This window comes from Dictyostelium discoideum, assembly GCF_000004695.1.
Source record: "Dictyostelium discoideum AX4 chromosome 3 chromosome, whole genome shotgun sequence".
Taxonomy (NCBI): Eukaryota; Evosea; class Eumycetozoa; order Dictyosteliales; family Dictyosteliaceae; genus Dictyostelium; species Dictyostelium discoideum.
Genome location: NC_007089.4, coordinates 4,221,826 through 4,246,973, shown reverse-complemented (window position 1 = coordinate 4,246,973; position 25,148 = coordinate 4,221,826). Strand labels below are relative to the sequence as shown.

The 25,148-nt window shown below is 23.7% G+C and overlaps 10 protein-coding genes and 1 non-coding gene across 11 annotated transcripts in view; 4 read left to right on the top strand and 7 right to left on the bottom strand.

Moving 5' to 3' along the window:
* Positions 1-117: 117 nt before the first annotated feature.
* On the bottom strand, positions 118-1,752 carry PNKP (SAP DNA-binding domain-containing protein; the record flags this gene model as incomplete). The annotated part of the gene is made up of 1 exon (XM_635806.1): positions 118-1,752. One exon carries the CDS (start codon positions 1,750-1,752, stop codon positions 118-120), a length of 1,635 nt encoding a protein of 544 aa, XP_640898.1.
* Positions 1,753-2,168: 416 nt separating this feature from the next.
* Positions 2,169-2,655, bottom strand: DDB_G0281227 (hypothetical protein; the record flags this gene model as incomplete). Its single annotated transcript, XM_635805.1, has 2 exons — positions 2,169-2,232; positions 2,348-2,655. 2 exons carry the CDS (start codon positions 2,653-2,655, stop codon positions 2,169-2,171), a joined length of 372 nt encoding a protein of 123 aa, XP_640897.1.
* Positions 2,656-3,152: 497 nt separating this feature from the next.
* Positions 3,153-4,713, top strand: DDB_G0281225 (hypothetical protein; the record flags this gene model as incomplete). The annotated part of the gene is made up of 2 exons (XM_635804.1): positions 3,153-4,019; positions 4,117-4,713. 2 exons carry the CDS (start codon positions 3,153-3,155, stop codon positions 4,711-4,713), a joined length of 1,464 nt encoding a protein of 487 aa, XP_640896.1.
* A 1,402-nt stretch (positions 4,714-6,115) lies between these two features.
* Positions 6,116-6,186, bottom strand: tRNA-Gly-UCC-1. The gene has a single exon. It is a non-coding gene; the product is annotated as a tRNA-Gly (tRNA).
* Positions 6,187-6,480: 294 nt separating this feature from the next.
* Positions 6,481-7,956, bottom strand: DDB_G0281223 (hypothetical protein; the record flags this gene model as incomplete). Its single annotated transcript, XM_635803.1, has 3 exons — positions 6,481-6,906; positions 6,986-7,253; positions 7,355-7,956. 3 exons carry the CDS (start codon positions 7,954-7,956, stop codon positions 6,481-6,483), a joined length of 1,296 nt encoding a protein of 431 aa, XP_640895.1.
* Positions 7,957-8,398: 442 nt separating this feature from the next.
* Positions 8,399-10,024, bottom strand: tbccd (tubulin binding cofactor C domain-containing protein; the record flags this gene model as incomplete). Its single annotated transcript, XM_635802.1, has 4 exons — positions 8,399-8,461; positions 8,547-9,234; positions 9,318-9,878; positions 10,008-10,024. 4 exons carry the CDS (start codon positions 10,022-10,024, stop codon positions 8,399-8,401), a joined length of 1,329 nt encoding a protein of 442 aa, XP_640894.1.
* A 1,020-nt stretch (positions 10,025-11,044) lies between these two features.
* Positions 11,045-12,175, top strand: DDB_G0281219 (hypothetical protein; the record flags this gene model as incomplete). The annotated part of the gene is made up of 1 exon (XM_635801.1): positions 11,045-12,175. The coding sequence occupies one exon, from the start codon at positions 11,045-11,047 to the stop codon at positions 12,173-12,175; it is 1,131 nt and encodes a 376-aa protein (XP_640893.1).
* A 1,071-nt stretch (positions 12,176-13,246) lies between these two features.
* DDB_G0281217 (hypothetical protein) lies at positions 13,247-15,566 on the bottom strand (the record flags this gene model as incomplete). The annotated part of the gene is made up of 3 exons (XM_635800.1): positions 13,247-14,398; positions 14,520-14,898; positions 15,073-15,566. 3 exons carry the CDS (start codon positions 15,564-15,566, stop codon positions 13,247-13,249), a joined length of 2,025 nt encoding a protein of 674 aa, XP_640892.1.
* A 526-nt stretch (positions 15,567-16,092) lies between these two features.
* Positions 16,093-18,213, top strand: brf1 (TATA box-binding protein-associated factor, RNA polymerase III, subunit 2; the record flags this gene model as incomplete). The annotated part of the gene is made up of 1 exon (XM_635799.1): positions 16,093-18,213. One exon carries the CDS (start codon positions 16,093-16,095, stop codon positions 18,211-18,213), a length of 2,121 nt encoding a protein of 706 aa, XP_640891.1.
* A 295-nt stretch (positions 18,214-18,508) lies between these two features.
* On the top strand, positions 18,509-20,120 carry pex3 (transmembrane protein; the record flags this gene model as incomplete). Its single annotated transcript, XM_635798.1, has 4 exons — positions 18,509-18,887; positions 19,051-19,312; positions 19,420-19,668; positions 19,793-20,120. 4 exons carry the CDS (start codon positions 18,509-18,511, stop codon positions 20,118-20,120), a joined length of 1,218 nt encoding a protein of 405 aa, XP_640890.1.
* Positions 20,121-20,404: 284 nt separating this feature from the next.
* Positions 20,405-25,148, bottom strand: part of dhkA (histidine kinase) — a gene marked incomplete at both ends in the record, with an annotated part of 6,552 nt that continues 1,808 nt past the window's right edge. The window contains one exon of the mRNA XM_635797.1: positions 20,405-25,148. This exon is cut by the window's right edge and continues 1,688 nt beyond it. Coding sequence (XP_640889.1) covers positions 20,405-25,148 — 4,744 coding nt within the window.

The window sequence follows — 25,148 nt, the reverse complement described above, 5'->3', positions numbered from 1 at the left end:
AAAAATTATAACAATTACTGCACTATATTTTAAAATTAATTATGATTAAAACAAATTTAAAGGAAAATTGAATTCTAAATTACAAATTTTTTTTTTATTATTTTATTTTATTTTATTTTATTTTTTAGCTTTAGCTTTTGGATTTGGAATAAAGTACATTGATTTATTTTTATCATCTAAGTCAAGTATAAAATTAATTTGATGAACAGAAACAAAACCTTCACTTGTATTTGGTTCTTGATATTTCTTTCTAAATGTAAAGTAACCTATACTTGGGATATGTTTGACACCATCTTTTCTTTCACGGTAATAGTTGAGATGCATAGCTAAATCGAATGAGGTTGTAAAGTTTAAACAACGAGCTTTGGCATTGTATTTTTTAGCTAAAGCAAGGTATTCAGCACGAACATCTTTAGTGGGATTCGTATTATCAATGATAACAGATTTACCTTGAGCGAGGGCAGCGTTGGCAGCTTTTAAACATTGGGCTTTATCTTTCAAAGTGTCTTGATTAATGATTGCATAACCAGCTGGACCAAAATATTTTCTAGCAAAAGTTGATTTACCAGCGGCTGGATAACCAACGGAAATAACCATTTCAAAATCTTTTGTGACGATTGAATCGCTTTCAAAACTTTTACCACTTGTTGGAGCACTTGGAATTAATGAGTTGACAATATCATCACCACCTGCTAAAACAAAATGACTTTCACCAAGGAAATGAGTTTCAGGAGTTTCAAAACGAATACCAACTGTCATGGCGAAACCTAAATCACTATTACTGAAATCTTTTTTAACACCAGCTTTCCAACCATCTGGACGACCTGCAGCATCACCACAATAGAATGATTCACTTTCGTTGATTACAACTTTGCCATCGGTACACTCGTACATCATGTCCCACATCTTTCTATTTGGTTTTCTATTGGCATCATCGGCACAAGCAATGAATGCAATCAATGGGAAACCTAATTCTTTCTCGAGGATTTCAATCTTCTTTGTGATATCATTGAATTTTGTTCTACAAAATTTAGAGCCATGACCAATACCACCTTGATTTGTAAAGATAACAACTTGATAACCATCATTGTAAAGTTGTTTAAGATTCTTTGGAACACATTCATCCCACCATAACCAATCGTCCTTATTTATTGCATGAACTTTACCAGATTTATTCTTAATCATTGTACTATCCATATCAAATGATGCAATCTTTGATCTTGATAAAACTTCGCCAAGGTAATAAGAAACAGATTCATCTCTAATCCATTTACCAATATCATCTTCACATTTATCAAATGGTCCAACTTTTTTAATTTGTGCTCCATTTGATGTTGAACTTGTAGTAGTAGTAGTGACTGTGGCTTGTGGTAAAATAATATGATCATCATTATCATCATCTTCTTTTTCTTCTCCTTCTTCTTCTTTTTCTTCTTCTTCTTCAGCTCTACGCTTTTTATTATTAATTGCTGCTGATTTCTTGGATGGTGCTCTTTTAACTGGTGCTACTGGCTTTTCAATCTCTTCATCTTCACTATCTTCTTCTGGCTCTGATTCATCTCTTTTCTTTCTCTTTGATGTTGTTGAACTTGTAGTGGTGGTGGTGGTAGTAGTTGTTGTTGTTTTACTTTCTGAATCATATTTCTCTAATCTTTCAATGAGTTCATCTTTTTTACCATTTGCTTTTATACCATTTGACTTTGCTAAACCTTGAAGTTGAGAATATGACATATTTGAATAATCTGTAGCCATTTTTAAATATATATATGTAAAAAATGTTTTTTTTTTTCTTTTTTTTATTTTTCTTTTTTTTCTTTTCTTTTTTTTATTTTTTTTTTTTTTCAAAAGATATATAAAAATTTGTTTAGAATAATAATTGTATTGACAAAAGTAAAAGAAAAAAAGGAAACCAATTTTATTTATAAAAAAAATGACAGCCAAATCAAAAAAAAAAAAAAAAAAATTGAAAAAAAAAAATAATATTTTATTTTGAATAATTTTTTTTTTTCTTAGAACTTTGGGGCAATCTTTTTTTTTGAGGCGCTAAAAAAAAAAAAGAATCGTTATAACTGCGACCAAAAAAAAATATTTCTTGAATCCTTGAGATTAATTTTTTTTCTTATTAAACCTTGTTTTCTGTAAACTATTTTTTTTTTTTTCTACCAAATTTAAATATTATTATGATTTTTATTTTTATTTCCACTTTGGCTTGCTAATTGGTTTGTTATTTCACTTTTTTTTTAAAAAAAAAAAAAAAAAAAAAAAAAAAGTTAGTTATTAAATAAATAAAATAAAATAAATGCATCAACAAAAACAACAACAAAATGATATATTATTAATAACATACATATTTTTACAAATTGAATTTAAAGTTTGAGTTAATTTTGTTAAATCTTCTTCTTTTTCTTTGATTGAATCATAAATATTAGTATCAGCATCTTCTTTACCAATATTTTCAATATCATGTACTTTTATTCTTTCTGAACCAATTGATACTTGTTTCATCGATAATTGAGCTTGTTGTTTTCTAATTTCTTGAAAATCTTTTAAAATCTTTTGTTGATTTAAACCAAACGCTTTCATTTCACCTGCTTGAAACTTTTCATTTATCTTTTTTAACTCCTCATCTAATAATAATACACTACTGTCATCCATTTCCTTTTTTTTTTTTTTTTTTTTATTATTATTATTTTTTATTTTTAAATAGTGAATAGAAGAAGAAATAAACAAATTTATATTTTATATTTATATGTGCGATATAAAAAAAAAATAAAAAAATAAAAAATTAAAACAAAAAAACTTTTTTTTTTATTTTTTTTTTATATTTTTCTTTTTTTTCATATTTTTTTTTTAATTAATTTTTATATTAAATATCCCTCCCTCTCGTCTTTTTTTTTTTTTTAATTTTTTTCTTCGTTTGAGAAATTTTAATTATAATAATAATAACAACAACAATAGATCTAATTTTTTTTATTTTTTAATTAATTTTTTTTTTTATTTTTTTAATTTTTAATTTTTTTTTTTATTTTTTTATTTTTATTTTTATTTTTATTTTTATTTTTTTTTTTAATTTTTTAATTTTTATTTTCATTTTGTTGAACATACGAACGTGTAAATAAAAATTCAAATAAATAAATAATTAAAATTATATTATGAAATCTTCAACAATAAATGCAAATAATAAACAAGAAAATGATAATCAAATAATAACACCTCAAAAAAAGTCATCGTCGGCTAAAAAGATATTTACACCAAATATACCAAAACAAAGAACAAAGAATAATATTAATAATGATTTATTAACAGAAATGGTTTTAAATCCAACAAAATTTGAAATTTCTTCAAGAAATGATAATGATAATATAAATGGTAACAATAATAATAATAATAATAATAATAATAATAATAATAATAATAATAATAATAATAATAATAGTCGTAAAGATAAAGAAGATGAAGAAAGACAACAAAAAATTCAAAAAGAAATACAACAACTTCAACAACAGCAACAACAACAAAATATAAATAAAGCAAATAAACCAGTAATTTTAAAGATTAAAAGAAAGATAGATGATGATGCACTACCATCAATATTTATTGAAAGACCAAGAAAAAAAGCATTTTTAGATTCATTTAAAGATTTTGGAATTCAAAATAATGATGATGATAATGATAATCATAAATTACCAAATGATATAGAAACTTCAAAAGAAAATAACAATAACAACAACAACAACAACAACAACAACAACAACAACAACAACAACAACAAGAATAACAACAACAACAACAATAATAATAATGATAATAGTAATAATAATGATAAAATAACAACACCAAACAAATCAAATTTACCAGAAAAGGATAGAAAATTATTTACATTGATTACAACACTCGATGTACCATCAAATGGCACTAATGTATTATTAACTAAACTTCAACAAAGAATTGAAGAGTTTAATCAAAAAGGTGTTATATCTTCACCAAAACAATTAGAATCCAAAAGAGAAAAAGCAATTGTTTGTATTTTTTTTTTGATTTTTATTATTATTCAACATACTTTTTTTTTTTTTTTTTTTTTTTTTATTAATTTTTTATTTAATTTTATTTAAATAGAAAAAAAGAAAAGAATCAAGATATAAACAAATTAATACAAATAGAAATTTATTTAGTAAAGAAGAAAGAAAATTATTTCAAGATCATGATGTTATTGAATTGGAAAGAACTATATTGGATCCAAATAATTTATTAGGTTCAACACTATCAAAGGAAGAGGAGGAATTAATTTCAAATTATAGAACATTATTGGACGAACATTTGGGTGGTCCTAACGATAGTAGTAGTAAACCAATGGAAACCAAATATGTTTATGATTATTATTATTTTAATCCATCAATTGATCAACAATCACAATTGTTAAGATTAAATGAAGAGCATTCAGATTTAATTGAAACTGTAACCTTGCCACCTGAAGATGATTTTTATGACATTTTAGATGGTGGTTTATCAGATGACTTTAGTGTAGATTCAGAAAATTGGTATAGGGAATATCCATCAAGCGAAGATGATGATGAAGGTTATGACGATTTCGATGATTATCATGGTTTCAATAGAAGTAATAGAAAATCAAAAAGCGGTGATGAATATGATCATGATGAATATGAAATCGATGACGATTATTATGATGAAAATGATTATGATAATGAAATTTAAATCATAGATTTATTTTTATTTTTTTTTTTCCCAAAATTAATAAAAAAAAAAAAAAAAAAAGAAAAAAAAAAAAAAAGAATTCTTGTTTCTATTTTTATTATTTTTTTTTTTTTCCTTTGTTTTAAATCTAAAATAAATAAAAAAAAAAAAAAAAAAACCATTTGGTAACTTTATTATTGTCATTTGGTTATTCATTTTTACCAATATTAAACTACTTTTTTTTTTTTTTTTTTTTTTTTACCAATATTATTATTATTATTATTATTATTATTATTATAACTATTAACTCAATTCTTACCAGTTTTAATATTGTTTTTTGATTAAATCATTAAATAGGTTATTGAAGATGGTATGACATTTTCTTGATCTTTTTTTTTAGGTAAAAATATCTAAAATTACTTGGATCTTTTGAAAGAGAAAATTTCAATTTTTTTATTTTATATTCTAGTGTAGTTTGCACTATTTAATAGAAGGGTTGGGTATGGACAATGAAATCTGATTTCAATTTATCTTTTGTGATGGTTTTAGGTGGTTGTTTCATAATAATTATAATACAAGGTATAAATAATGAGTCTGTGAGATCAATGATTACTGTTTTAATCTCCTTAAAGTTTATGAATTGTAATATTCGTGTGTCACTCTAAGAAGAGGGGACCAGATAGATCGGGCATGTCTTCATTGTAGAGATGGCAAAGTTGGTCATGTTGGTTAATAGGTAGGCATCTAGAATGAAATGAGTTTTACTACATTTTGAGAATGTTTTTGAATAGATTTATGAAAGTATAACCAGTAAATTTAGGATTAGTAATCGGTTATAGGTTGTTTTGGGGGCCGGAGTATATAATGGTAAATCGGCTGGATCATGTATATAGGGGTTTTGTCTTTGTAGGATTGTGGAGTTATTGGGATTGTGAGTATATTAACGATGTGTGTGCAGCCAATAAACCAATCTAAGAGAAAAATTGCATTCCTTTGAGGATAATTCTTTAACCCTAGCAACTACAAAGAGCACTGTTAGCCCAATTTGAATACTAATTTTCAACATCTTCCAAACTAAACAAACTTAAATCCATACTCGATAGAGATTGGTAAAATCCTTGATAAATAATAAAATAATAAAATTAATATGATATATTTTATGTTTAAGAAAATGAATGAATTTTTATTATTATTTTATCTGTCTCTACTTTCCACCTCTCCTTTTAAAAAACTACGAATAGATTTAAATCACAATTTCAATCTTTCAGATGATATCTCGTTCAGATGTAGTTAAAGACTTTTATTAAAATTTTAACTGAACATATAAAAAGCACAAATGAACCTAGTTATAATGAAATTCCCCAAGAGTCGAACTTATGTTCTATTCCTGAAGTTCGGGAAATGTTGATTTTTGTAAAATATTTGCGTATGCCGGGAATCGAACCCGGTTCAACTGCTTGGAAGGCAGCTATCATACCACTAGACCACATACGCTTTGTTGGTGAGATTTTGTGGTAATTGCCCGAATAAGTTGATAAATTTTTTTTGGTGATTTAAAAAATTCTAACAAATTTTATTGTTATGGTGTAGAAACCAAGAAAATACTAAAGAGCTTGATCCCACCTTTTAATTAAAATGGATAATTAAATTAGTTTAACTAATTTTTGACCAATTGAAAAAAAACTTTAAATGATTCAAATATACCACATACAAGTATATTTGTTATATATATATATACCACGAATAGGTAGTTTTTTATAAAATTATAAATTTTTTATTTTTTTATTATTAAAAGACTAAACCTTGTTTATGAACAATTGATAAATTATCACGTAATTGTTTGATTGAATCCTTTGAATTTATTAATTCATCAGGTTTAACCCTAACATTAATTTGATCCAAAATTTTTGATAAAAATTCTATATTCTTTCTTAATAGAGTGCTTTCAATCTCTTTATTTGGAGGTACAAATAGATTTAAATCAGATTTCTCCTCTGAAACTATTAGATCATCAATTATAGATTTCTGTTTATCCCAATTTTCACCACATTTTATAGTAGCATTAAATAAATCTTGTTTAACTATACTAATTGTATTTTGAAATGCATTACCATATTTTTGCCAAAATTCTCTATTCAATCTATTATCTAATGATATTCTACTTAAAAAAATATATGTATTTGTACAAGTATTCATTTCTAAATGTAATAATTGCTTATAATCAAGGAGAAAAAAAAAATTAATAAAATAAAAATTAAATTAAAAATAATAATTATTATTAATAAATACATACATTTTGAATAGTTTTAAATTTTGGTAAATTTTGTTGTAAAAATGAAATATATGTTGATTTCATATTTAATTTAACTTTATCTTGGTTTTTAGTTATTGAAGGACCACCACAAGATGAAATAAGTTTTAAATTTTTATCAAAATCTTTAAATAAAACTGATAAATCATTTTGTAAAGTTATTACTTCATTATAAACTTGTAAAAATGTTTCTCTATTTTTTGCTGATGCATTATTAAAATTTGTAATTGATTCTGCTAAATATTCAAAACTATTGGACAAAAATAAATAAAAAAATAAAAAATTAATTAATGTTTGTGTGTTATTATTATTATTATTATTAAATAATAATAATAATATATTTTAACATACTTTGGTAAACAACCAGAAATTGATTTTCTAACTAAAGTGATTTCATTAAAAATTAAATAAATTGGATCTTGTAAAGCTTTTTCACAATAAAATGAAAATTTTCTAGATGTTTCTTCACGAGTTACTATAAATACACATTTAGGACAATAGTTTTTAACTTGTCCTTCTCTTAGTACACCTGTTATATCTTTACTTGATATCTTTTTAATACATGGTACACAAAAATTAATATTACATAAATCACATGATATCTTTGATGTAAATATTCCAAACTCTTTACCACAATTAAAACAGTATGGTTTATTTACTAATTTTTCACGTGGTTGTTGTGATGGTATAAATGATGATGTTGATGGTGATGTTGATGTCGATGTTTTAAAATTATAATTATTATTATTATTATTATTATTAGAGGATTTATTAAAGAAAATATTTGGAAATGATAAGGATGATGGTGATGAAGATGGAATTTGTGAAGGTTGATTATTATTATATGACCTTTCTGACATAAATGTTAAAAATTCTTTTTTATCTGTTTCTTTTTTAATAATTTTTGCTTCTTCTCTACATTGAAAATAGATTGATGATTTATCTCTAATCATTGTTCTTTTTTTAAATTATATGAAAATAAATAAATAAATAAATAAATAAATAAATAAATAAAGTATTTCAATTTCTATATTAACTTTAAAATTATTATTATTTTAATATCATTGTAGTTTTAAAACTTAAGAAAAAGAAAAAAAAAAAAAAAAAAACACTACGTCAGTTGAATTGATATTAAAAAAAAAAAAAATAAAAAAAAAAAAAAAAATAAAAAGTGAAAAAATGAGTTATTTTGGGAATATCCTAAAATAATAATCCAACTATTGTTTTTTTTTTTTTTAATATAAAAAGAATGAGTGATTTTTTTTTTAAATATTAAAGTTTTTCCATTTATTTTATTTTTTTTTATTTTTATTTTTATTTTTTTTTTGATTTAATAATTTAATATAATTAAATAAAATCTATTTATATATACATTCATAGTCTATTTTTTAAACTTTATCTTTTCATATTAATTAAATCATTTATTTGCCTTATATTATCAGTTTCAACCAACCATTCCTATAATAATAATAAAAATTAAAAATTAAAAAAAGAAATATTAATAAAATTTCAATTATTTATTTATTTTATTTTAAATACATACCTGAAATTTAGATTCAATTAAATGTAATAAAGTTGCTTTTGTTTTTGGATCATTTGTAGTTTGTTGAATTAATTTATGTAATGAATGAACAGAATTTGTTTTTGAAGCTAAACATTTTACATAATTTAAAGGTAATTCGCAAGGATTATTTTTTGTTTTACCTTTAATTAAAAATGGTACAGTGAATGGAAAGAACTCTTCTGCATCTAATATTGAATAAATATTTGATATTATTTTTTCATCTTTAATTTCATTTTCATTTTCATTATCATTATCATTATCACAATTTTCAATATTATCTTCATTATTTTTATTATTATTATTATTATTATTATTATTATTATTACTATTACTATCTAAAGGTTCTAAAGGTAGTTTTGGTGGTATAGTTAAATAAATACCATTATTTTTATTATTATTATTATTATTATTATTATTACTATTATTATTATTCGTGTTGGTATCGGTATTGGTAATATTTGGAGAATTTAAAGGTGAAAATGAATTTAAAATTATAGGTGTATTCCAACAATTATTTGATAAAGTTGTTGATAGTTTTGATGTAATTAATTGTTGCTCTAAATTTGGATAATGTGTATTATATGGTGCAAGTTTAATAGCAATACAATCTGAAGCTATTATAGGTTTTTGATTACAACAAATATATAATGAAATATTATTTGATGATCTAAAAAATAAATATATAAAATTAGTAAATTTATTTTTAGTGTGTGTGTGTGTGTGTATATATATATACATTTAAAAACATACTTTATCCTTATTGATTTTGTAATTGAAATGATTGTTAATTTTGAACAATCTGATAACTCTATGAAATCAATACATGGTCCTAATATAATGATAGAATCATGACAATTACTTATAGTGCATATTGCAATGTTTACTAATATATAAATGGTTGATTTTTTATTATTTGATAAATTAAGTTTAACTGATAATCCACTACCGGTATTTCCTCCATTAACACTAGTTAATAGTGGTGAATTTGTATTATTTATAGATGTTGGTGATAGTATTGGTGAAAGTGATGATACTCCATTAATATTAAAATTATTTGAACTATTATTATTATTATTATTTGAATTATTAGTATTATTTGAATTATTATTTGAATTATTATTATTATGATTAGCAATATATGCACTATAAGGTAATTTAGTTGGTGATTGTAAATGATAATTCTTTGGTAATGTTGGAGAATCTAAATTATTTTCATTCACATTGATAATTCCATTTGGTGCTCCAATAAAATCTTGTTCTGTCTTTAAAACTGTCTTTTTAAATTGATTTATAACATTACATGTATAATTACTATAAAATTATTATTATTATTATATTATACAATAAATAGGTTTATTTAAATTAGTATAATAATGATAATGATAATAATAATAAAAATAATGAAGATAAAGGAAAAAAAAAAAAGTTGAAAAGTCTTACAATTGATTCATAATCATTTTCCTTATTATTTTAACTATTTATTATTTTTTTATTTATTTTATTTTATTTTATTTTAGCTATAGTTTATATATAGTTATTAGTTTTCTTTTAATTGAGTGATATTTTATTGTACCATATGATTTTTTTTTATTGTTTTTTTTAATTTTTTCTTTTTAAGGGTATACGGTTAGAGTGAGTGTGTGTGTGAAAATTTTATTTACAGAGATATAGTTTTTTAAAAAGAAAAAAAAAAAAAATGATAAAAAGTTAAATGTGGTTGTAAATTTTTAAAAATTAATAAAAAAAAAAAAAAAAAAAAAAGAAAAAAAAAAAATTCATTTTTTGATCAAACAACCTTATTTTTTTTTTTTTTTATTTTATTTTATTTTTTTTTTTTTTTCCTTTTATTTTTTTTTATTTTTTTATTTTTTTATTTTTTTTTTAATCCAATTATCATAATTAAAAATTTAAACATACCCACACAATAGTAATTACTAAATAATTAGATAGTTTTCGTGATTATAAAATTAAATCTTACCAATTAATTAAAAAAATTTAAAAAAAATAAAAAAAAAAAATGAAAAAAAAAAACATAAAATTAAAAATTTATTTCAAATGGTGGTTAATTATTTTTAAATTCCAATAATTTATTAATTAAAGGGAATTTAACCAATCCTTATAATCAAATTAAATTTTTTTTTTTTTTTTTTTTTTTTTTTTTGTATGAATTTTAATATTTAATAATTTATTCTTAATGATTCTAGAAAGTTAGATGGTGGGAATTTAGTGACTCTAGAAAAAAAATAAAAAATAAAAAAAATATAAAAAATAAAAAATTAAAAATAATAATATTAATACCAATAATAACTTATATTTAGAATTTTAAAAAAAATAATTATAAAAAAAAAATAAACAGAATCAATTTAAATCCCATTTTTCTATGAATTTAATTTTTTTTTAATTTTTTTTTATTTTTAATTTTTATTTTTTTTTTCTTTTTTTTTTTTTTTATTTTTTTCAAAATTATATAAATCTTCATGAAATCGCAATTTTCATTTTTAATTTTTAGAAATATTATAAATAAATACAATATAAATAAAAAAATAAATTGTAATAACATAAATACTATTAATAAAAATAATAAAAATAATAATAATAATAAAAATAATAATAGTAAATTTAAATTAAATTGTAATAATAATAATATTCGATATTTTTGTTCAAAACCAATAACAACAACAACAACAACAACAAAAACAAATTTATTAAAAATTACAAAAAATATGAGTGAAAGTAGTAAATTATTAGATAATAAGAAAATAGAATTAAATGAAAAATATAATGATCCTAAATTAATAGAAAAGGGTATATTAGCTGGTATTCCAGATATTTTCGATGGTATTATTGTTAAAGATACAACACAATACCCAAAGGGTAGTGGGGAAGATAGTGTTAGTAAATTTAAAGAAATCATTAAAAATAGTTTACAATTTTGGACAGAGAATAAACGTAGAGGCATTTGGATAGAGATACCAGAAACTAATTCAATATTAATTCCAACATTGGTAGAGAATGGATTCTCATTTCATCATTGCCAATCCAATTACATAATGTTGACTAAATGGCTACCAATCGGGGAACCAAATAAATTACCACACTATACCTCTCATTTCATTGGTTGTGGTGGTGTTGTAATTAATGACCGTAATGAAATTCTATTGATCACTGAGAAGCAAAGACCTGATAAATGGAAGATACCAGGTGGAGCCAACGACCCAGGTGAAGATATTTGCGAGACTGCAGTTCGTGAAGTTTGGGAAGAGACAGGTATTCGTACTGAGTTTGTGAGCATTCTTGGCCTTCGTCAGTTGCACAACTATGCCTTTAACAGAGGTGACATATATTTTATCTGTGCTCTTAAGCCGTTGTCAAGTGAAATCAATAGTGATCCATCTGAAATCGCTCAATGTAAATGGGCACCTGTAAAAGAATTCACAGAGATCGAAACACCATTCCCACTTCAAAAATCAGTTTCAAGATTAGCTTATGATTATTGTTTCAATGGTTATAAAGGTATGAAAGCAAGTGCTGTCGCCAATAGTTTACGTGCTGGTAATTCTTTTGTTTATCATGGTTCTGATACTGATTTTGAAGATTTAAAACAATAAAAACAATAAAAACAATAAAAACAATAAAACAAAAATAAATTATTTTAGATTTTAGATTTTAAAATTTAAATTTTATTTACAATTTTCCATCTTCTGTACAGCTTCATTTTGTGATTATGATGATGATGATGATGGTGATATAGGATTTAGTTGTAGTTAGTTACATTTGAAATAGTTTGTGGTTTTTGGTGGTATTATATTTTTATTTAAATTTGAATTAAATTATTTAGTAGTAACTCTTTCAACGTCATTTAATTGAAAAATAAAATGGTCATTTAATAAGATATGGCTTATTCTTCCCAATGGATTATCAAATAAAAAGGTTGCCAATTCATTTGTTTGTTTTATTATAAATGGCATATTTGTTTTCAATAGAATCCAATGTATCTCTTAATATACACTTTGATTGCCATTACAAAATTTAAAAGTTGTTGGCCATCATCCGTTTTCATGATATTATTGCTTTTAATGGTGCTCCATGATATTTGATGTTCTTGAAGATCTATTGGACTTATGTTCTTCAAGTGGTATTTGTTTAAATCATTTGATGTTCTCCTCTTTTTCTTGCACATTTTGGACATTTAGCTTTGATAATAAAGGAGGTCGAAAATAGATATTGTGATATTTCCTGAACAACCATTACAATTATATTTGATATATATGTAATATAATATTTCATTTTGGTCAATGTTTTTGAGGTTGAGAAATTCATCATCTAATAATTTGGAAACTTTAACAGATTCAACTTGTAAATGGACACCACATTTTCTAATGAATGCTAACAAACTCAGTATGAGTATCTGCTCTTCCCAAACTTCACGAATTACAGTTTGTGAAAAATATCTTCACCCTGGGTCATTGGTTATAAACGTATTAAAGCAAGTAATAGTTTGGATACTTGCTGGTAATTCTCTTATTTACATTGTTTTGATACTGGTTTTCAAGATTTAAAACATAAACAATAAAACAATAAAACAATAACACAAAATTTTAAAATTAAAAAAGATTTAAAAACAATAAAAACAATAAAAAGAAACTAAATTATTTTAAATTTTAAATTTTAAATTTTATTTACAATTCCCCATCTTCAGTATCCATATCAACAGCTTCATTTTGTGATGGCGGTGGTGATATAGGAGTTGGTTGATTTAATACTACCACTGACGTAGTTACATTTGAAATAGTTGACGATTTTGGTGGTTTTGGTGGTGATATTATATTTTTATTTAAATTTGTTGTTGGTAATGTTTGTTGAAAATTATTATTATTATTATTAGGTTCTAAATCTCTATATCTATCATTGTTTCTCATTCTATCATCAAAACCACCACAACCATTAAAATTTTTATTAAAATTATTAAAATTATTATTATTATTATAACTATTGTTATAATTACTATTGTACATATTATTTCTATGATGATCATAATTATTATAATTATTTCCATATGGATAATTATTAATGTTATTATTTCCATTATAAAATCCATACATATTGCTATTAAAGTTTTGGTTACCATACTGTTGGTTATAACCAACATAGTTACCATTATTATAATTATTGAAATTATTATTATAGTTATTAAAATTATTATTATTATTATTATTATTATTATTATTATTATTATTATTATTATTATTTTTTGAATTTATAAAATTTGTAAAGAATGATGGATCATAATTTGTTTTATAGTATGATTCTTCAGTTTCTTTATTTTCTGCTTGTTCAAAAAGGTCTCTTGGAAATTCAATATAATCTTCATTTTCTTGAAATTTATTTGATTCTGTAGTTTCTTCTTTTTGTGTACTTTTTGTATTTTGTATAAAAAGATTTTTATTCTTTGATGGATCAAATTCAACAACAATATCATCACCACTAATTATTGATTCTGATAATGATGTTGTATTTTTAGTTTCTATATTATTATTATTATTATTTTTCGATGTTGATGTTGATGTTGATGTTGAGGTCGATGTGGATGTGGATGCGGATGAAGATGTTGATGTTGATTCGGTTGGTGTGATAGTAGTAGAAGTTGAACTTGAAGAAGAATGAGGGGGGGAAAGAGGAGGAGGAGGAGGGGGAGGAGGTAGAAATGGCACTCTGGGAGGTGATGGTGGGGGTGGAGGGGGAGGAGATGATGGTGGAGGGGGAGGAGGTGGTAGATCGTGTGGCTGTTGTTGTTGTTGTTGTTGTTGTTGTTGCAGTGATTCATTTAATTTCTTTTCATTTTTTTCAATTGTTAAGAAATATCTTTCGCTAATTATTTATTTTATTATTAATAAATTTTTATTATTATTTTATTCTTATTTTTATTTTTATTTTTATTTTTATTACTAATACTTGCTTTGTTGGTTTACTTTCTAAGAATGCTTTTCTATTTTGTTGAACTCTTTTATATGAATATGTATAAGGACAATCATTTACAGAATGACCCTTTTGTGAACAGTTGAAACAAATTCCACTAAATGATTTCTTTTCAGCTTCAGTATTTGGGTCATTTTCATCGCTATTATTATTATTATCATTGTGTAAATCACTTTTATCAATTCTATACATTGGAATTCTTGAATAATTATAAGGTATTGTTGTAGCCATATCTGCAAATTCTTTATTTCCAAACCTATTTAATACAAATCCACCTTCATAATAATGAGAAATATTACCAAGTATATACTCTTTTTCAACTTCACCAGGTTCTGAATTATTTTGATTTTTCTTACTAAAATTATAAAAATATCCAAATAAAAAATTTTCTAATTCTGATAATTTATTACTGTTTTTTTTTTTTTTTTAAAAAAAATTATTAGTATTTATTTTATTTATTTATTTATTTATTTATTTATTTATTTATTTATTTATTTATTTATTTATTTATTTCCATAAATATACATACTCATCAACATAATTTAAATTTAATGAAAATAATGGTTCTATTGAATCACCAAAATTAATTTTCAATGAATTTATTTTTCTATTTAAATCTCTAATTAAATCTTGTTGATTCTCTATTAGTTTTTGTTGTTCATAATTTTTATTTTTTAAATTGAAAATGTGTTGATCCTTTTCTTGTAAAACTTCACTATAAATAGTTTTATTATAATCAACTTGAATTTTATTTAAAAAATCTCCATCTTCATCTGTAGTATTATTATTATTATTATTATTATTATTATTATTATTATTATTATTATTATTATTATTATTATTATTATTATTATTATTATTATTATTATTATTCCCAATTTTAACTCTTTTTTTCAAAATTGCTTGATCATCATCGTCTTTATTATCAACATCATTATCTTTTTCAGTGATTTCAAGTTCTCTTTTTTTATTTTCACTACTCTCACTACTATTATTTTCTTTTTCAAGTGATGGTATTGTCATGATATTTGGCAACTAAATTAATTTTTAAAACATTTAATTAAAAAAAATAAAAAAAAAAAAAAAAAAAAAAAAATGAAAAATGAAATGAAAATAGAAAAAAAAAAAAAAAAAAAAAAAAAAAAAAAAAAAAAAAAAAAGGAAAATATTATAAAATATCACTATATTATTTAAATAAAAATTTCATATTTTAAATAATCATTTCATTTGGATATTTTTTTTTTTAATTTAATATATAAAAAAAAAACAATTAAATCATTATTTACCTCCAATTTTTCAATTTTTTTTTTTTTTATTTTTTATATTTTTAATTTTTTTTTTTTTTTTTTAAAATTTTTTCAACAAACACGACATTTTATCTTTTTTTTTTTATTTTTTTAAAATATATCAATTCAAAATAAATAATTTAAAAAAAATTGAGGAAATAAATACATAATTTTCAAAAAAAAGTTAATTTAAATATATAAACTTTTTTTTTTTTTTTTTTTTTTTTTTTACTATTTTAATTTTTATTTTTAAAAAAAAAAAAATGTCAAAAAATTGTGGAAATTGTGGAAATGATTCATTTGCGTCATCAAATGAAGGTAGTGTTGTATGTACAGCATGTGGTACAGTTAAAGAATCAGCAAACATTGTATCAGAAGTACAATTTGGAGGAGATTCATCAATTGTTGGTACATTTGTTAGTGCAACTAGGAAACCATCATCCTATAGATCATTAGGAGGAAGAGATTCAAGGGCAATGTCAGTAGAGAATGCACGTAAAAAATTGGATCAAATTGGTAACTCATTAAGAATTAGAAGTCATTTAATCGATAGTGCACAAAGAACCTTTGAATTGGCAATGGAGAATAATTTCACCAAAGGTAGACAAACAAGATTGGTTGCAGCAGCATGTTTATATATAGTTTGTCGTAGAGAGAGAACACCTCATCTACTAATTGACTTTTCAGAGAATCTTCAAGTCAATGTATTCATAGTTGCTGGTACATTCCTTCAATTGATCAAATTATTAAATATTCAATTACCAATTGTAGATCCAAGTTTCTTCATTCAAAGATTTGCATCAGCCTTAGAGTTTGGTGATCAAACTAAAGATGTAATTGCGACCGCTAATAAATTAGTCGCTAGAATGAAGAGAGATTGGATGTCAATTGGTAGAAAGCCATCAGGTATTTGTGGTGCTTCATTATATATCGCTTCAAAAATTCATGGTTTCAAAAGATCAATGAAAGAAATCGTTCATGTCGTTAAAATTGGTGAACAAACTTTAATCAATCGTTTAGATGAATTTAGAAAAACACCAACTGCTACCCTTAGATTCGATGAATTCAATGGTATGGATTTAGAGGATCAATGTGATCCACCCTCTTTCACAAGAGCAAGATTAAAAGAAAAGAAAGAAGAAGAAAAATTAAAACTTTTAGAAGAAAAAAAAGAAAGAAAAAGATTAAAAAAAGAGAAAAAAAAATTACTTGAACTTGAAAATAATAAAGATAATAAAGAAATAATTATAAAAGAAAATAAAGAAGAAATAGAGAAAAAATTGGAAAAAAAACAAGACTTAAAAAAAGATAAAAAAGATAAAATTAAAGGAGGTGAAGGTGAAGAGGAAGAAGAAGAAGAGGAAGATGATGATGACGATGATGAAGAGGAGGAAGAAGATAATTTAAATGAAGAAACTAAAGGTGATAATAAGAAGAATAAAAAAAGAAAGAGAGAATTATTAAAAGATGATGATGATATTGAAAAAGAATCAAATGATATAGTCAAAGGTTCACAAAATGTTCAATCTATTAAGGATATTACAAATGTAGATTCAATTCCAACAACACTTTTGGAGAATATTGAAAAGTTTGAAAAAATTCAATCCGATATTAAAACTTTAGCTCAAAAAGTAAAAAATGAAATGGATGAAAAAATTAAAGAAAGTCAAAGTCAAGAACCAGATACAACACCACCACCATCATCAACAACAACCACACAAACAACAACAACTACAACTACAAGTCAAAATAATGAGAGTTCAGCACCAATAGATTTACCAACACCAATTAATAAAACAATGGATTCTGTTGTATCATACCCAACTATAACATCAACAATTGATCAATCAGTTTTTGCACCAAATGATGAATTGGAAAATTTAAGTGATGAAGAATTAGATTTTTACTTGGAACATGATAAAGATACTGTAAAAAAGAAAGAAGAGATTTGGGTGGAATTAAATAAAGAATGGATTGAAAAGAATGAAGAAAGACAAAGAGAGATTGAGGAGGATATTAAAGCTGGTAGACCACCAAGAAAGAGAAAAGCACCTGTAAGTAAGAAATCTGCTGAAAATGCACAAGCTGCCGCTGAAGAAGAATTAAAAAAGAGAACTAGAAATGCAAAACTCGTTGAGAAATTAGGTCTCTTCAAACCAAATTTCGTTACTATGGGTTTATTTGGTGGGGCTGGTGCATCAAATAATCAAGCTGCCGTAGGTGCAATGTTATCTACTGATGGCACCTCTAAAAATACCTCTATCAATCCAAAAGAAACAAATAAAGAAGACGATGATGATGATGATTATGAACCAATTCAACCAATTCAATCTGGTAGTTTATTAAGTCGTAATTTTAATAACTATGAAGAAGATGATTATTAAAAAAAAAAAAAAAAAGAAAATTTTAAAAATACAAAATCAAAACATCAAATCAAGAAAAAGATAAAAATAAAAAAATAAAAAAAGAAAAAAAATATAAATATATTTTTTATTTGTACAATCCCACACACACTTTTACAAAATTTCATTTTTATTTTTATTTTCACTTTTTTTATTTTTTTTTATTTTTATTTTTTTTTTTTATTTTTTTTTTTTTTCAAATTGAATTTGTTTTACTTCACAATATATAAAAGTATTTTTGTAAATAATAATATTAAAAATAAATAAAAAATAAAAAATGGAGAACTTTCAATTCGAAGATTTAAGTCCAAATAAAGTTAGTAAGGTTTACCAAGACCTTAAAAAGTTTGGATCATTTTTATATAATCATAAGATGGGTGTGTTTTTAGTATCATTTAGTAGTGGTGTTGCATATCTTTATCATAATATAACACAATCTCATAAAAGAAAACAAATCAAATTAGCAAAAGAAAGAGTTATGACATATTTTGAATCAACACAAAAACTTAGTGAAAGAGAGGTAGATGCAATAATTACAAAATTTATTGATGAAAATAAAATATTGGATAAAATTCAAACACCTTCTTTAGCATCAATTAGATCAGAAAAAGATCCTTCAGAAAAATTAAAATTAACAGATCAATTAAAAGTTTCAAGTAATTATTATTATTATTATTATTATTATTATTATTATTATTATTATTATTATTATTATTATTATTATTATTATTATTATTATTTTTATTATTATTATTATTATTATTATACTAATAAGCTTTTTTTGTTTTTATTATTATTATTATTATTATTATTATTTAGTTATTACAAAATTATTTTCAGTTTTATATATAATACCAATGGTGACAATTTTTAATAGACTACAGATAAATTTAATTGGAAAATATTGTTATTTAGATTATGTTTTATATAAAGATCAAGAACAACATTCAATGAGATTAATAAATCAACAAACTGAATCAAATTTTATAAACTCAAGAAATAATTGTTATTTCTTTAAAGATATTAATTTTTCACAATTTATTAATTTAATTCAAGAACAAATTAAAATTTCATTAAAAGAGTATGTTTTATTTATTTTATTTTATTTTATTTTATTTTACATAAAATTAATTTTTACTAATTTATAATGTTTTTATAAATTATTAATAATAAAAAAAAAAAAAAAAGTTGGAAAATTGATCAACAAAGTAGTTTTGAAGGATTTTTAAAATTATTAATTAATATTAGAAATAATTTTGAAAAAAAAGAGATTATAGCATCAATATCATCAGATAATTCATTATTAAAATATTTAATACCAACAGAAGAAGAAATCGATAATTTAGTTCAATCTCAAAAAACACCTGAAAATGATAATGATATTGAATATCAAAATTTAAAAATGTTATATAATGAAATTAGGAATATTTTTGAAAGGTATTTTATTATTATTATTATTATTATTATTATTATTATTATTATTTTTCAAAGTTTTTTTATTTGTTTTTTTTTTTTTTCTATAATTAAATAATAATTTTTTAATTTTTAAATTATCATTTAGCCAAAAATTTTATGATGTATTAAAAGATAGTATAAATCAATCATTTTTAGAATTTACAAAAAATTTAAGAGAAGATTTCGAATCAACTGAATTAAAAAAACAAATTGATTCAATCGTTTTACCAGATTTACCAATTGAAATGGAGATTCCAAAACCATTGGTAACAATGCATAATATTATTTTATTACCAAAAATTAATAAACAAATTGGAAATATTATTGTCAATAAAAAATCAATAATTGAAAAAATTGGTTCAACAGATTTAATTAATCAATTAAATTATTCAGTTTTAACAAATGATTTAGATTTTAATAAAGTTCAATTTTAAATAAATAAATAAAGAAAATATATTTATTTATCTAAACATTTTTTTTTCTTATTATTAATTACAATTTCAAAAAAAGATTATGATTTATTAAATTATGACCATCCATTTTGCAATTAAATTATTCAGTTTTAACAAATAAATAGGATTTTAATAAAGTTAAATTTTAAATTAAAAAATAAACAAATAAAATAAAGAAAATATTTTATCTAAACATTTTTGTCTTTTTTTTTTTTTTTTTTTCCTATTATTAATTACAATATTAAAAAAAAATGGTCATGATTTATTTAATTATTATAACCACCCCATTTTGCTAGTGCATCTTTTAGAGTAGCTAGGGTAATTGGTTTACCCATGAAAGAATCCATACCAGAATCTAAACAATCTTGAACAAATGAAGAAGATGAACCAGCTGAAAGTGCAACAATATTCATTCTCTTCCAATTATTTTCCCTTTCTTTTGATCTTATTATTTTAGTAGTTTGGAAACCATCCAAAACTGGCATTTGACAATCCATGAATACGATATCGAAACATCTTTCGCCAGTGATTTCTTTTAGAGCTTCTCTTCCATTTTCAGCAAATGAAATGGTCCAATCAATTTTCTTAAAGAGTTGAGCTAAAACCTTACGATTTAGTTCATTATCTTCAACGATTAAAGCTTTCTTTCTATATGCTGGCGGTTGTAATACAGGTGTATCTCTTCCTTGTAAATCTAATGGACTAGATGTAAAAAGTGTTGGTGTAACATTTGATGGTGTTGTATTATTGTTATTTAAACTATTATTCATAATGCTATTATTACTATTTTCATTTGGTAAAGTTGGTGTGAAACTATTATTACTATTATTATTTTGTTGTTGATAAAATTGTTGGAAGTTACCACTACTATTATTTTGTTGTTGTTGTTGTTGTTGGTAAAGTTGTTGTTGTTGATTACCATGATGATCAACAGCTAATTCTAATGGTGGAATTATAGAATTTCCATTATTATTAAATAAAGGAGGAGTTCTACCTGTATGTACTAATAAAACAAGACCAGATGATAAAGGAGTTTGACCAAAGTTATTATTATTTGATAAATTACCACTACTACCATTCATTGTATTACTTCCTCCACCGCCACCACCACCACCAATACCTCCAGAGTTATAATTATTATTTAGAGTTTGACCATTATTACAAAGTTGTTGATGAAGTAATTGTTGTTGTAAATTTGCTTGTTGTGATTGAAGCTGTGATGAACCAGAAGTAAATTGAACTTGAGATTTAATACATTTACTAATTATTGGAATTAATTTATCAGTGATTGCAGGTCTTCTTATTAGTTCAACTCTTTGATTTGGTGATTTAGTAATCCATTTATTTAAAATTCCATTATGTTTTGAAATATTAAATTTTGTTGGTGTAATAAATATTATTGGAACATTTGATGGTATTTTAAGATGTTCAGTTAAAATTTCTAAATCAATTAATACAAGATCTAAATGTTCATTCTCATCACTATAATCTAATGAAGATGGTGAAATAATTGATGAAGAATTATTTGAATTATTATTATTATTATTATTATTATTATTATTATTGTTATTATTATTTAAAATAGTATTTTTAATACTATCAATAACATTTCTTGGAACTTGTTTTACAATCATTCCTAACCATTCTAATTGTTCTTTAAATACTAATTCAGTAACAGTATCTCTACAAATTAATAAACAAACTTTGTTTATTAAAATATCACCACTTGGTATTGGAGTTGATGGAACACTATTTTTTTTATCAGTGAAAGAATAAGTTGATTTTGGTGAACGATTAATGAATGGTTTTGGAAGTGATGAAGGTGAAATTAAATTTAAATCTGATGGTGAAGTATTTGGTAAAAGGAATGGAATTATACATTTAAACTTTGAACCTTGACCGACGATACTACTAACTTGTATTGTACCACCCATTACTTCTTCAATTAAACGTTTTGTAATTGATAAACCCAAGCCAGTACCACCATATTTTCTAGTGGTTGAATTATCAGCTTGTGAGAATGGTTCAAAGATTGAATCGAATAATGATTGTGGTATACCAATACCTGTATCTTCAATGGTAATACAAAGATGAATGATCTCTTCCTCAGTATTGGTAGGTGGTATTGAATCATCAACGCTGATATCTGTTAAAACATGACCACGACTTGTAAATTTAATTGCATTCGACAGGAGATTCAATAAGACTTGTCTCATCCTCATTGCATCACCAAATATAATTCTTGGTACATTTGGTGGGACACGTAATAAAATGTCAACATCGTCATTGGCAGCAACGGAAAGCATATGAATTACAGCTTGACAAGTTTCAATAATTGAGAAGGGTAATGTCTCCATTTTCAATTGTCTACTCTCCAATTTTGAATAATCTAAAATATCATTGATAATGGTCAACAATGCTTGAGAACTCTTTTGAATGGTTTGAACGTAATCTCTTTGTTCTTCACTTAAATTGGTTTCTAATAATAAATCACTAACACCTATTACACCTGATAGTGGAGTTCTAACTTCATGTGAAACCGTTGCAACAAATGCAGATTTAGCTTTATTTGCTTCCTCGGCAGCTTCTTTCTCTAGAATTAAACGTTGCATATCTTTTCGAGATGTCATATCACGTAATGTACCAGCCATACGTAATGAATTATCTTTGAAAGAGGTTTCATTTGAAACTACCTTACCCCTCATAATTATATAAAGATAACCACCATACTTTTTACGCATTCTACATTCAATTTCCATAATTGAGGTCTCTCTTGTAATTGTTTTCTTGATTTCACTTATAAACTTTTGTTTATCATCAGGATGAATTAATTCTGCCAAAAATTTCATATTCCAAATTGCTAATTGATGAGTATTTGGTGATGAAACCATTTCTTCCAAAATAATTGGTGAAAATAATTCATCATTATATAAATAACCACTATTTGATTTTCTTAATTCACCACCTCCACCTCCATTAGTAGTATTAACATTTGTTATTGATTGAGGACTTGATGAATCAACTTTACCATTTTTAAATAAATTAAAAGTACCATTATTACTACCACCATTCTTTGAATCACCTTTAAAATTTAAATTATTTGTTGAACTACTTTTTAATTCTTCATAAAGTGTTCTACTTTGGTAGGAAGTATCATGAGCTTTTAAGATTTGGAACCATCTTGAACTTATATGTAATTCACCAGTATTAACTTTCCAATCCCAAACAGCATCCTCTGAGCCTTCCATAGCCAATTCCAATCTTTCCTGGCTCTCTGCCAATGCTTTCTCTGCCAATTTTCTATTATAAATTTCTTTATGTAAATCTTCATTGGTTGCTGATAGCTTGATATTATGTTTAGTATTTACAGCAAACCAAAATGAAACCAATGCTGATAGAAGCATACAAACGCCACCAATTGCATAGGGATAGAAAGTATAATGTTTATTGGTGAACTTTCTAGATGGGCGTAAAGCTATCATCCAATTCCTACCACCAACATTCATAGTGTTATAATAGATCATATCGGACCGATCTTCCAACATTTTCCCATTCATAATATTTGTTGGTGAACTACCATCATCATTACCCGCATTTGAAGCTCTATAATAAATTAACTCACCAATTGGAGTGGAATCTAAATCGAAAACATACAAATCCAATGAATCCTCTTCAGTTAGACGTTGTAAACTTGCTGACACCATTCTACTAATGAAAAACCTACAACTTGCAAACCCAATCACTTCATGTCTTCTATCTTCAACCGTTGATAATACCTTACCATAAGTATAGACTGCTTGATAAATGTACAACAATACATTTGATCTACTATTCTTTGGTACATTTGCTAATTTATTAATATAGGGTGACGCCACTGACACCTTTTCACCGGTATCTCTTGTTTTATTTAGTGATGGCCTACGCCACATATCCGAATAAATATTATAGCCTTTGAAATGGTCATTCGATGATTGTGGTTCACTAAACAATATAGGATAGTAATCGGAAGCAGCTGCAGCTGGTACATCTCTCATATCGGATGAATTGTTTGGATTTGTAACTATCTCTCTAATCTTTACCGAATGTTCAATCTCCCATGTATATCTATCAAGATTAGACACACGTGGAGCCCACATTATACCCTCTAAACCTTCGGCATTATCAGACCATAGTTTTGAGAATGGTACAAACTGATCCTCTGATGTCGATGGAAATACTGACAATAACAATGACAATGTTTGTGTGATATATAATCTATTATTAAATTCTATTCTTAACATTGTAAATCTATCTCTAGCAACTCTCGCAAAATCATCTGCAATTGAATTCTCCTCTGAATAACGTAATACCAATGTTGCCAATATTGAAATTGATGACCCAACTATAAATAAACCCAATATAATTGCCCATGCTCTTCTTCCCATTCCCATTAATGAACAATTTCTTGAAAATGGTTTAAAATTATTTTTCTTTGGTGAACTACTCATACCAATACTTTGATGATTATGACTCATCATCATTGTTGCACCATTATGATAGTTATTATTATTATTATTATTATTATTATTATTATTATTATTATTATTATTATTATTATTATTATTATTATTATTATTATTATTATTATTATTATTATTATTATTATTATTGTTATTATTATTATTATTACTATTATTATTATTATTATTACTACTATTATTGTTGTTATTATTATTATTGTTACTATTATTACTATTTGTATTATTACTATTTCCATCATTTTCATCATTATCATCTTTATTTCTTCTTCTTAAACTACCACCACTACCTGCACCACTAATACTATCATCGCCTCCATTCATACTAGATGTTTCAAAATCTTGTAAACTATTAGTTTTTGAATGATTTCCTTTTGTTCTCTTTCTTGGTGTACTTAAAACATTATTATTAATATTATTATTATTGTTATTGTTGTTGTTTGTGGTGATGTTGTTGTTGCTGGTGGTGCTGTTGTTGGTGTTGTTATTATTA